The sequence below is a fragment of the Anopheles arabiensis genome, chromosome 2 (genome assembly GCF_016920715.1).
Source record: "Anopheles arabiensis isolate DONGOLA chromosome 2, AaraD3, whole genome shotgun sequence".
In the NCBI taxonomy this organism is placed as follows: Eukaryota; Metazoa; Arthropoda; class Insecta; order Diptera; family Culicidae; genus Anopheles; species Anopheles arabiensis.
In genome coordinates this window covers 12,661,136-12,674,392 of record NC_053517.1, presented here as the reverse complement: position 1 = coordinate 12,674,392, position 13,257 = coordinate 12,661,136, and the positions used below count along the sequence as shown (strand labels likewise).

Sequence of the window (13,257 nt, the reverse complement as noted above, 5' to 3'; positions counted from 1 at the left end):
ATTATGCGCAAAATAAGCTACCCAAGCAATGAAAAAAAAACATACTACGAAAACCACATTTGTCCTTGAAAACACTTTCACAGCATTCGTTACACAAACGATGTCACTCTTCCTTTACATTATCCAAACCTGTTAATAAAGTCATCATCACAGGACCAATAAAACAGTCTGACGGTTCAAACTCGCAATCAAAAACCGAGGATAAGGGTGAAATATCACGCATCCCGGTGCCAACCAAACAAACTGGCAGCCATTCGGTACGGGTACGCTTACCATTCCAAGTATGGCCTATTCGTCCCAAGCTCGGTCGCGAGGCTTTGGCGTGACGAGCGAACGTTACCTTTTGCCCGACCCGCCGGGGAAGCGTCCGTGACATTTGACAGGACACTCATTTCGAACGACAAACGGACGATTTCGAATCCCATCAACCCGCGCTGACCGGAGCAGTGCAAATGAATTCAATTACATGCATACTGCAATTACACGTTGCAGTCCCGTCCGGTCGTTACTGTCCTGCACGGTCGTGGTATGTCTCATTGCATCTTGCAATCTTCCCACTGCAATTATGCACCATTTAATCGGTAACGGTGTTCGATGGTCGAATTCAATTACCATCCGCCCGATTCCGATTCCAGTCGAAGCACACGGAGCAGTCGCTGTCGATTCATTTGCTGTCAATTATGCATCCATGTCTCCAGATGTCTAGCTCCGCCTTAGTCTCGTTCAGCTCTGGGCCGTTTAGGAAAATTGGGAAGTTAATAGCAAGGGGGAGAAAGGGTGGGAAAGATACAAAAAAAAAACACGACAGCTGATAAACAAAAGTATACGAAAAACAACTCCCGATGCGATGCTCGAAATTGGAAATTAGCATCGGCTAGTATTGGTAACATTATCATAACCATTAACATAAAAGGGCCAACCAGTCCCGGGTGTGTGCTTCGGGGCAACATGTTGCACATTCTCAACGCTCTGCATGAATGACGATTAAATGCAACGGATTGTTGCATTCAAAGCAATGGAATGTTTCGTCGTCGTCCACCCTGTTGGCCCGGTTGGTTTGGAGAGCGTTTGGAAAGGATGGGGGTTGGCATTTCTTTTGCAATTCTTACGAACCGTTGCGCTATGTGTCGACGAGACGCTCCGGCATGATGATGTACGATGGTCTTTGTCACCACGCCACAGCACGACGTTTTTTTGCTGTTGTCTGAGTTGGTCAGTGCGAGATGCTTCTTGAACGATTCGTACCAGCACCAAGCAACAGAACCAGCACGCAAAAGCATGCAGCACACGTGGGACTTATGTGTGTGACGCTGGGATAGTTTTAAACGCTTAACGTGCAGACCACGTCCGGTCACTTCCCTTTTCCCGGTGGCTACACAACATAAATCAGAGTGCCCGTGTGTGCGTGAGTGTCGGGAGGGCAAACGAATACGTGATCACGCTTGCTGGCGCGAGCGGGGGTTTGTGACGTTCGATTTCAAATACGTCCCGGGTTTGGTAAGTAAGTTTGCAGTACTTTATGGAGAACCGTTTCAAACGCTGGCCACATTTCGACCGAAGCTCCTAAAACCAAACCGGACGATTATTGTTGAAGGTTAGAGGGAGGAAAGCGAAACTACAACAACAACAACAGCCACTACTATTGCTTCGCAATCGCAATTCATCGACATCCATCATCCGATATTGCGATCGATTTTAGCCCACGCCAAGCTACCGAATCGAACTGGGTGAACGGTTTTCGCTTTCATCTTGCGCACTCGTCCCACTGGCGGTACGTTTAAAAATGGCAACAAGCGCTCAGCATCGGAGCTGAGATTGCACTTTCCTTTGCACTTGGCTGTTTTTCCTTCGGCGTTCCCTTGTGGGTCATTGGCACACAGTTGCAGAGTTGGCGAAGCCGAGATTGTCCAGATTCTACCGAGCTTGCCACTGGCACCGCTGCTAGTCGTGGGTGATGAAGTTTTGGAACTTTGCCCAGAGAATAATTTATTTCCATCCCATGTACTCGTCGAGGAGCAGGCGGGAAGGACGAACTCAGTCGGTAAGGTCTGGAGTGGAGTGCATTGTGCGATATCAACTCACTTTCGCTGTCCATTGACGTTTTTGCGAGTGAACTAACGATGGTTTTGTAAATCAATTTACGGTGATTTATTGTTCCGCCGTGGCATAATGAGCGACCGTAGCTGTGCGATCTCAATTTTGCCCTACAGTTACAGGAAGGTTATGCAGCATAAAAGTAGTTTGCTGATGATTTCCAGAATGAAATTAAAGCTATTAAATTGATAACGAATAGCTAACAAACTAAGAGAAAATAATGTGTAACTTGCGATTTAAAACGCTTAAGTAAGCGATGGTTGTTGCGTTAGTAAATTAAGTTTGTACATAAGCTGCATACTTTCAGGCGTATTTAACATTCAACTGTCAGTGTGATCAAAGTTCTGTGCTGACTGTCAATGAATACAATAATGGGGCCCTTTGCGTTTTAAGTTCGTAGGTTGACATTTCAGCCTGTCAGCTGTTTGCATTGTACAGCAGTTTCGAACAGCTATCTAAGTGGATATAATATATAGGCGGGCTTATCTAAAGGTGTATGAATATAGAAAGCTGATTTTTATCGCTTCTGCTTCTGAATGAAGATTTTAAGAGTGTTTTGAGTATTCGTCAAGCCTCCAGAAAGCTCGTTGGAGCAAAAGTTTTCACTCGTTCTGTCAAAAAGTGATATTTAAAATTTGTTATAAAAAATGCTATGAAACCACCTGGACTACATACACTTTGATTGTAGGTTCCATCACCTGGTCTCTTTAATGCACCTTGGGGTAAATGTAAACAACACCGTGTTTTCGAACAGGTACTCGAATCTAATTCTAGCTTTGAGGCTAGAATAATCTAGACTGAAAATTGCAGGCTAGTTTTGTTTGTGGTTTTGAATAGAATGTTTACATGATTTCAGCCTCCAAATGTCAAACTCCACACAAAAACCTGACTAGAATCGTGAAGGGCCCCAATTTCAGTTTTATTTTCACACATTGTTTGTCATTTAGTACCTTTTCCCAACAGCTTGACACTGATAGGCTCGAATGATTAATATCACCATACGGACAAAGCCTGTTTATTTGTCATAAGCCTGATCGGTAATCGATTACATCGAACGCTCATCATCTATCTCACAAGAAAAGAAACAATGAGTATACGCCCGCTACAATGAAGTAACCAGTCAGATGATTGATCGAACGTGTCAATGTGTGACACTAATGTGCGAGATCTGATCGACGTTCGATGCATTAAAGATTCGCTCCTACGCGAGCACGTTTTTGGACCACACGTTCGTTTACGGTGCGGTAAAACAACAGAAAAAGAAAGCACTTGGAAGCGTAGCATAACACCGCACACAAACACACGGGAACGGGTTTCCGGGTGTCCAAAGTGTGCAGGGAAATAAAACGAAAAAAAAAGAAAAAATCATCCATTCCACCCTTTGCTCATGATGATAGCAGGGAAGCAGGGAAAATGTTTATGTTTTTCCCTACAAAACGGTTCCATTTCAACACCGAAATGGGGACGATAGTTTTCCGCTTGCATACACCCAAAGTTCACGCCATTCACACTCGGTTCACAGTGTTGAGAAATCGAACCATTGGACCGTTGACGTCTCACAATTGTTGCCTGGTAGCAGCACCGTTCCCCCACTTTTTGGCACTCAATACCGACACGCGATAGTATTGTTTCCGCTTGCCCGAATCGACACCATGATCCTTTCACAGTTTTGCGCATCATTCGTTCCAATTTCCGCGTGCCCGTGGGAATGCTCAATATTCTCCAGAATATATTGGTGGCCCATTTTCATCGCCAAGTTTGTACGTTTTTTTTCGGTTTCTACACTTGCCAACCGACATATCCTAATCGGCAGTGTGAAAAGTCAAACAAAAGAACAGTAAAAAGTGCTTGGACGCCTGCTTGCATGGTTGACCACAGCTTCCGCAGGTCACAAATTAGAAAACAATTTCTGCACAGTAGCTGTGCCAAGCGTGTGTCGGTGCTTCCCGCTGCTGCGAACGTCACTGCTGCATTCCGCACTTTTGGGGTGTCGATAGCATCGATGTTCGTAAATTAGTTTCTCGTTTTTTTTGTGTGTATTTTGCTCGACCTCATGCCGTGCCCTTTCCCAGCGGGGATCCTTTTATGGTCCGTACACGCGAAAGGAAGCGCGAAAGCGAGCGTGAAACAAAACAACCAAAAACATGAATTCCCACCAAACGCTCTGAACGAAGGGTCTTATAAAAATAGAAACTTTCTTGCATTAGCACCCTGCCGGGTATCGTCTGCAAAAGGACACCGGAAGGACGCATTCACACTTCAAATTTGGCTGCCACTTGCCTCGGCACGTACCGGCGGCTCCATTCATTGCTCCCTCCCATCCACTTGGTTGCGTCCATTCATTCATCCATATTCAATTACGACCAGAAGAAACAGCAAGAAAAGAGACTTGAGACTATGAAGCTCAACGTAGCCTTGATGCTGCCAGGCTTTGCCAAGCCCCCTGCTCCGCACCCAACGAGGAAGAAGAACATTGTTGTCTTTTGGCACACATTGTCTGCGGCTCTGCTGCGTTTCGCTGTGTCCTTGTGTCGCTGTGTGTGTGTTTTTTGTTGTTTTATTTACGAATTCTTTCGCGTCCATTACACATTTTATGCCACTTGTACGACTCGGGTGCAAGCAAAAAGGAAAGGCAAAGAAAATTGTGAAAATGTCGCCACCCCAAAACCTACCGATAAGATAATACTCATTTTTTCCACCGAGCCGATGTCGCCCGGCTTAACCCTTTTCGGAAGCCACATCTTTCCGAAAGCAACGCACATTGGCACCCGGGTTAGTGGTGTTTGTGTGTGTGTGTGTTTTTTTTTTGTTTCAGTTTCCTACAGATTTAATTTTCTTTTGGCGCTTGCTACAGCTCCACTTGAGCGATGGTTTTTGGTTTAATTTCGCGCTCCAGTTGGCGATGCCTTCAACCGGTCGGACAGCGACTGTATGCTGCCCATTCGGCGGGCAGCCCGAAAGAAAACACCAAAAAAGTATCATTTTTCTTTCAATAAAAACTCACGCGAAAAGGAAACTGAAAAATCCCGGACCGATTGCAATTCCTTGTCCGCTACTTCAAATGAGAATTTCCCCGAGCAAGGAGTTTCCCCTGTCAAAATCATTTTACTTGGTAGTGCAACTTTGAACTCGAGTGGAAAAAAGTTTGCTTTCCGCCTTCTCCTAGCCCAACTGCAACGGCACAAACTGCCAATTCGTCGTCGCTCAAGTGCGGGATTTAAATCGTGTGACTCTGCTACGAAGGAGGTGAAAAAGTAAATTAGCTGTGCTCATTATGGCTGCTTCCTTGAAGCTGGAATTTGTAAGCAGGATGTTCTCATTAGAGTAAAGCGTTTGCTGCAAATGTGCGAAATGCGATCTGCTTTCTGGGCAGGATTTTCTTCCATTTTCTTTCCTGTGTATAAGAGAATCGTGGACAAATGCCGTCTCGCTTGAAGAAAATCTGTTACATTCTCACAAGAGCGCTTTGCCGTAATCACTAGAGAGACTGTTTTTTTTTGCGATTTCATGGAACGATTAGTAAAAAACCCCTCTTTTTCAAATGTAACAACGTTGTTTTCTTCCTCTCTACAGCAACTTTTTCCCTTACCGAAAAACAGCTTGAGCACGGTTGCATCTCACTGTAAACCAATTAAAAGCTCGTTCGAATCTATTGACCGCCCCTTATTAGAGCTGACTGCTTACAGGAGTGCTCAGCATCCTTCGAAAAGCTTCAACGGTAAGGCTCACTGCACACTGCAGCTAGCAACCGCTCCACTTAACCATTTGCTCGTTCAAAGCAAGTCCCAACCCCACCCCTTCGAGCATAAACTCCGAACCGAATGTATTTCAGCTGCAGCTAACGAGCGCACCTGCTGTCCCGAGAGCAGATCAAAAAGCTGCCAAAGCACACTCGGTCGGTCTCGTTCTGAGTGGTGCCACACGTGCACGGCAGCTAGAAATGATCGGGTAGAAATGGATGCAGCTCGATAAAAATCACATCAACCGGTCTAGACGGTTGGGGCGATAAATTTAGGGACGCTCGCGAACTTTTCCACCCCTCCAGTCGGCTTACCGTTTGCCGACGACCGATTCACCCGCTGGAAGCTTTCATTGTGTGTCTCCCTCGTTGCCGTTTGCTCCGATCAAAGCAACCGGTATGCAAACGACGCCGTGACATCGATTTCCGGTGTCTGACAGCTCGATGACAGCACTTTATCTAAGGGTTTGGGGTTTTTTTTATTATCAAGCCCATCCGGCTACGTTTCCGCCCCGTGTCATTTTTCTCTCATTTTCTTTTAAGTTTTTTTTTGTTACATTTTGCTTACTGTCTACTCACCGCCCTAACCTTATTGCAACAGTGTATGCCTAACATCTGACCCGTGCACCCACAGCTCTCCTAATTTTAATTAAAGTACCATTCCATTTCCCATTCTAGTCACGGGGATCACAGTACCTACCTCATAGAAGTAAAAGCTGTTGATTTGTTGCTCCAGATCTTCCGTCGCTCCGGACGTACCGTTCGACATGTTGCCAACGTTCTCGAGCTGCTCGAGCAGTCCAAGGTGCTGGGTTTTTGAGCGAAAGAAACAAAAGGGGTAAAATGTCATTTGAAGTTGAATGCAATTTAAAACGCCTGGTTGCGGATGGCAAAAAGCCATGAGAAAGTCAATCAATCAGTGAGAAAATTGAAATGTTCGATACATACAATAGCAGTGTAGGTTTGTGTGTTTATATTCCAGCGAGCTGGTATGTTTCGTCCAGTTATGAATGTTGTACGATAAAACTTTCAACTTTAATTGGCCACACTAGCAAAAAGCAGGGGTTTTCTGAATGTTTTGGTCTAAAAAAGGTTTTGATACGCAACGAGCAATTATATGATGTCTTGTTTCACGAAGTTGTTGTTAAATTGTTGGATTTTAGTTTTTATAGACTTTGAGCTTGATTGACCTCTTTGAAATAAAGATAACATTTATGAAGCAAAGAGAATGAAAAACGAAATCTAAGTTGTCAGGTCCAAAGCGCCTAATGTATGCAAATATGTTACCAATGTAGATATATCCCCGTCCTCATGACAAGTTAAACGCCTGAAGCTATGTGAAATGAGGTATTGCAACACTTTGGTGGTTATTAAAGGGCATACATTCAATCACTAATTGGAAACAAAGGGTTTTAAAGACATTCAAACCCACAAAAAAAGGAGAAAAAGTATTACCGTAAACATTTTATGTTCTTCAGCGCAATACCACCGTGAGGGCAAATTGAAAACCTTTGTACATTTGGCAATACGCTTTCCTACCTACCACACAAACACATTCAATTACAAATTTACAATTTTCAATTTCGTGAAAACTGCATTTCCCGGTCAAACGAAATTGTTTCCATTTTCCGATTGTACACGGCATTGAATGCCCTGCAATCAAGGTGAAAAACCAGATGTCCGCTCGCTACACCTACTTGCTTGTACTCCGTGTCCAGTTCGCTTCCGTTCAGCGTCAACCACTGTGGGCCAATGTCTTCGATATTGGTTTCTTGTGGGAAGCTTGCGACCGCCCCGTTTCGTCCGGCCGTTAGCACCGTTTCCCTGTCCTGCTCATTGCCGCCAACCGTCGATTCGCCCATCGTGCCACCTCTCGAAGCCAAAACTGATTTTCAATCCAATCGACCGATCGAGATCGTCGTGCTGTTGCTGCAGTATCAAGTGTGTTAGACACTGCTGCTACGAATGCTGTTTCCGCACTGTACTGCACACCCGCAGGACACTAAACTTTAATGTAACGCGCTTGTTCTCGCAAAAGTTCCGGATAGTGTGTGGTGGTGATGCTGTTGCCACTACCACTGTTCAGCGCTTTGTCGTCATCATCATCTTCATCGCCGTTGGCAATCTCGTCACCGTTGGTTTCGACGTCACATTTTGCATCGTCAACCGTCGCACTGGTGGCCATCGTTGCATCGCTCGACACTCCACTCCGCTGGGCTGCAACACCGACGCCACGCCACACACACGCTAATGAGAATCAACGGAAAGCGGGGCGGTTTGGTGGCGGATGATGATAGCACTAGATAACACTCTCACAATACGCGTTAGATGAAATGGGTTCGTCTGGCAGGGGTCACGGTGTAGCGCAACACAGAAACTGTTGATCGTAGGACAACGCTGCTGCGACCTTCCACTAGACGTTTCATTAGCATGTGCAACGTGCTATTAAGAAAAAGAAAGTACCAAAAAGTGGAATAATTAATTAAGTTCATTCAACCCATAAACATTTTATGAAAATAAACCTTAAAATTAAATAACATTCTTGCTTTCCGATGCAAGCAAATTGCTGTAAATTTACTCAAATTGCAAGTGTTTCATTTTTAAGTCCGTTTGATCTGGCACTCAATCAAGTTTGACAGGTCCACTAGGTTCCACGGGCAAAGCTAAAAGCCCAATCAATCAATTTCTCCCACAGTTTTTCTTTGTGCGCTTTTGAGCACAAATCTGATTTGTACGTGAAAACCATGGTAGCCCTTTGGGATGCAAAGAAATGGGAGAAAAAGATGTAAATGAACTAAAGAAAAAAAAAACACGCTGAAAACACATAAACACAACAGCAATTTCGATCGATCCACACGATCCCGGGCGGAAAGATTGATCGAATGTCACGTTCAAATGAAATCAATTATGTTAACCGACGGAAGTAAGAAAAGTAGAAAAACGTCCAGCAAAAAAGGCGCGTTAGAAAAGCTTTCAAAAACTGAAGCTTAAAGCGCTCCGGTCCGTTTCGAGTTTTACATCAGCGTGTGGTACGCCACCCTCAAAAGGTCTAAAGGCCTGGCAGCTGCTCCCTGCCCGAGGGCGGCATGAAATGGACTCCCACGGGAGGGATTTATCTCGCGCTACCGGCTCCGGTAATTACCGGTTTTGATTCCGCGCGGGATTAGCGATGATCCAGATTTTCTGTTTATGGCTGTGGCTGTAAATTTTAACGACCCATAAACCCGGCGTATGCCTCCCGTGGCTCTCCCTCCGGGGGTTCTACATGGAATGGAAGGTAGCTACAGTAGCTTGGCCGGCCAGCAGCGCGCGCTTTTGCTTCCGGTGTACATATTTAGCGACACTGCCAGTCAGTGTACGATGGCCGGGCAAGTGGTCAGTGGAGTGCAAAAAAAAGGAGACCAGCAGGCTCAGTAAACAAATTACTTTCCACGTGTAAATGCTCATTAGAGTAAGTGCTTAATTACTTGTCGCCTGCCGGTTTACAGTTCCGAAGGGTCATCATTTAAAGTCTAAATTTAGCAGCGCGCGGGGTAGAAGTAGCACTTGTGCTAATTGAGATGCTCTTCCCCGGTGTGTCTCTAATTTTAGCCCAAGCCCATTGAAATCGGTTTTCTCTGTTTATGAATGGAAATTATGTTAAGCATTCTGCTTGCAGTTGAAGTAACTGCAAAGACAATATTTTGTAACCACTGAGCCGTTTTGTGTTGCGCCAGGGAAGTAGAAGTAATTACAGAGCAATTAAAACGCAAGTGAAAAATCCAAAAATCATCTTTTCATCATTTCGCAATAAATAACCAATGATAAACAATCCGTTGATCATCGCATTACAATTTACCCGTCTGCAATAAGCAATTATGCTACCTTAATCAAAAGCTACCAGAGGCAAAATTGTTTTTTAATTTAATATGCCAACCCTGCAGCGATGAAACGCTGCAACAAATTGATATTAATTCCCAGATATCAAACCGATTGATTATCTTATACCCTTCGGACAGTATGTGTGTGTGTGTGTGTGTGTGTGTTTTTATGTTTTTGTTTCGTACGAACCACAACAACACGATCTCACCGGCAGCAACACACACCGCGCCCGTCCGCGTAACGTCAACAAACAAATTAACTTTCCAAATTCAGTACCATTTCTCACCCTGGGGCCACCGTACCGTCAGGGGCTCTCGGGGACAGATGGTGGTGTTGGTAGCCCCAGCGCCAGCGTGTCATTTAGTTCAATTCGTGCCCATAAATCAATACCCGGGCCCCGGCCCCATTCATCTGTCAGCGAGATTAATCGAACCCGATCGCGTTTGGAGTGGCAGGTAGCGGGCATCGACTTAAGCAAACACCGGCTTTGACACATTGCCACGGTCGGGGGCAGGGGTTTGGGTGGGACACACCAAAAAAAAAGCACGATAAAGATGTGTGGGAAAACAATTTTGGAAGAAAGAAGCAAAAAAAAACCTCCCACGGGCAGTCCAAAACAACCGAACCGAATTGACAAGAGGAGAGTGTTCGATGGTTTTTTGTCGTTTTTCTTACCCAACAAAACACCTTTTCCCGTGCCGGGGGTTCTTGGTGGGTGGTTCGCCTTTTGACCTCGTGACCAAAGGCCCATTTACCGAGAAGCTGCACACATCACAAATAAACGGCTCCAAACTGGCCCCCAAAAGGGCCTCCAATGCCTCCACCAGCCTGTGTAACCGATTCCGGCCTCTCCGACCGATCGACACCGTTTACATAATTCGTACATTAATTTAATGCCACCCTTTTTTGTGGCCGTTCCCCCCCCCTCCCCTTTGCTGGGACAACTTCCGGCCGGTTAGAAGCAACGGAGCAACAAGATTTACGACGGTCTCGTGGCACTCGAGGCACCGCAAGCCCGGTGTGTCGCGTACGATGACGACCTGCTGAAGCTGATCGGGCAGGCAGCATCTTTGCAATGAGGATTACGCCTTGAAGGCACACACACACACACACACAGAAACGAAAACAATCGTTAAGCTGAAACAAATTCATCAACCATAAAAAGCATAAACATGATACGGCTCGCGCTAGAGCATAAGCAGCAGATCTCGGAATCGGGCACCCATGTACGGCGCAAAATGTTTATTTATGTGCTTACAGGCGCAGCCGATGTAAGCGGCTTTGATGAAGAGGAAACGATAACATGTACCGGTATGTTTTGGGGAGGCCCGTAAAGATGAACCTCTACAACCTACCCACGGAAACACACGCTCGCGCGATAAAAGGTACAAATTAAGTGGAACGAGGGAATCACACAAATCGTACCATCGCAGCCAAAGCCGCAAACATTCGGAATGCGAATGGAATTGGAAACCGATAGCTTATGCTGCTTTCGGCACAAAAGTTTCGTGCGTTCCAGCTATGAGGTAAGAGGGTGGGGGGGGAATAAACCCACCCAACCCAGCTGGCCATTCCACCGGTGTGCGGCATTTGTTCCGCCAATAAAGCAATTATCGTCACCTTCACGATCTTGACACTGATTCGGCAACGTCGTCGTCGCCGTCGTCGTTGTCGTAGGCAACGACGAATTTCGTGGCAGGAGAAGGTCGTGAGCCACACTCCCCTCGTCCTCGACTTTTCCTCCACCTGGCACACCGTAAATGAGGAATTTGCTATTGCCCGCAGCAGAAAAGCATTGGCATGACCTGTCCTTTCCCGGACCGAACCCGGAACCTGTCCCGGGCGGCGGTGTGACTTTTATGTTCCGATCAAAGCGTTTATGCACTTATGGGTGAATTGGTGTACATTTTCGGGCGAAACGTTCGATCGTTCCGGGGTGGGAATGTCAATGGCAATTAAAACACTCCGTTCCATCCCACCCTGCCCCGTTCACTGACCCGAAAAATGTGCCTAAAGTGGTGGTAAGTTATTTACTTTTCACCTCGGGAAAGGGTCTTCTTTGCATCGTGTTCAGTGTGCAGTGGGCGCCCAAATGTGGCTGGAAGTTAAGAAGCATACAAAGGCATACGCAAAAAACAACCTGTCCCTAGCCAATCGACCATAGGTGCTTTTGAAGCAATTGACACTTTTGCAAGGGTCGTTCAGTTCAATCGAGCGTATTTTTGTGCGTATAAACTTAGCTCGCTGCGTGATAAAATTTTACGCAAACGCACGCGAAGCAAAATGTCAAATGTGGAGCAAAACGAAACGAAATCATCAATGGGAAATGTCAGTGTGGCATTTCTGTACTGTGCAGCGCATATTACATTTTACGTATTGAATATTTACGAAACAATAAAAGGAGTTTTTACCAAACGATCTGTACCACATGTGCGAGTTAATACGCGCGAGGATTTACGCAGACACAGAGTCGAATCAGCAGAGAAACCTCTGCTTCTTCGAACTAGATTGTCCCATTTTAACTGGAAGTAATGCCTGAAACCAAAAAAATAAGGTAAAAACCCATACAGAACCTAACCCATCTCAATCTCTTCTCCCACGTGCAGTCCTTCTTCGCTAACTGGTACAGATTTAACTAGGCAACGCGGGACGTTTGTAAGCCGATTTAACGTGATTAATTATCAAACCACGTCGTCACCACAATCCAGGCAAAGTTGGCGGCTAAAACAAACATTCATCTCTCTGTCTCTCACTCTCTACCCTAGAAAACTGTCATTTGCAAGACTCCACTTGTGAACTAATTTTTTGTTGTTGTTATTGATTAATACCATTTACTGAGCCACACGACCAAATATTGAGCGTAGGAGGGCAAAAAGCCAAATGTGATTAAACGGAGTTATGGTTCATAATCCAGCTCAACCTGTCCTGAGCTTTCTCAGCCCAACATTGAAGTGGGCTTTTTTCCCCCTTGCCAATGATAAATGAATCGTGGATAGCCTTCATCATCCGTTTACCACAAAGAAACCAACACTTGAGCCCTTTTTTGTGGGTCCGGCGTCTTCTGGGACCTCAGTTACTATGGGCATCGATTGTGGACCGATTGAGAAATATGGTGGGAAAAAATTGGAATGCGTAGCCCTTCATACCTTCTTTTCTTTTCACACACACACACACGCGCGCAAAAGCTCAGTTTATTTAGTCCCATGCACCAAACCACAGCTCTTCGGAATAGCTTCGTCCGAATAAAGAAAAGGGCTCGTCGCTTAGGGTGCAAAATGCAAAAAAAGAAGGTGTAATACATGCAGCATGATTTCATTGTCTGGCAACATAAAGTGCTTGCGGGGACAAAAACAAGCATTTATTGCAGCCCCCCATAGCCCAGTACCCTCCACCGCATAACCAATCATACTACAACATCCAGCACGGATGCACGACCCGTGAATGCTAATGCAGTTGTTCCAGCTGTCATGCAAAGTGTCATTGTGCTTCATCGCTTCATCGCCGGACAACATCGGAGAGCACATGTAACCCAACTCAGCACTTTTTTTTTATGGTCACAGTTT

The 13,257-nt window shown here is 45.5% G+C and overlaps 1 protein-coding gene across 3 annotated transcripts in view; it reads right to left on the bottom strand.

The window, feature by feature from the left end:
• LOC120907222 (cardioacceleratory peptide receptor-like) overlaps positions 1-13,257 on the bottom strand; it is a 49,710-nt gene that overhangs the window by 18,306 nt on the left and 18,147 nt on the right. For all 3 annotated transcript variants that reach the window (XM_040319052.1, XM_040319054.1, XM_040319053.1), the window contains 2 exons: positions 7,531-8,275; positions 6,534-6,641 (listed from right to left, as the gene is read on the bottom strand). In XM_040319052.1, coding sequence (XP_040174986.1) covers positions 6,534-6,641; positions 7,531-7,695 — 273 coding nt within the window. In that variant the 5' untranslated portion in view covers positions 7,696-8,275. The remainder of the gene's footprint in view (positions 1-6,533; positions 6,642-7,530; positions 8,276-13,257) is intronic.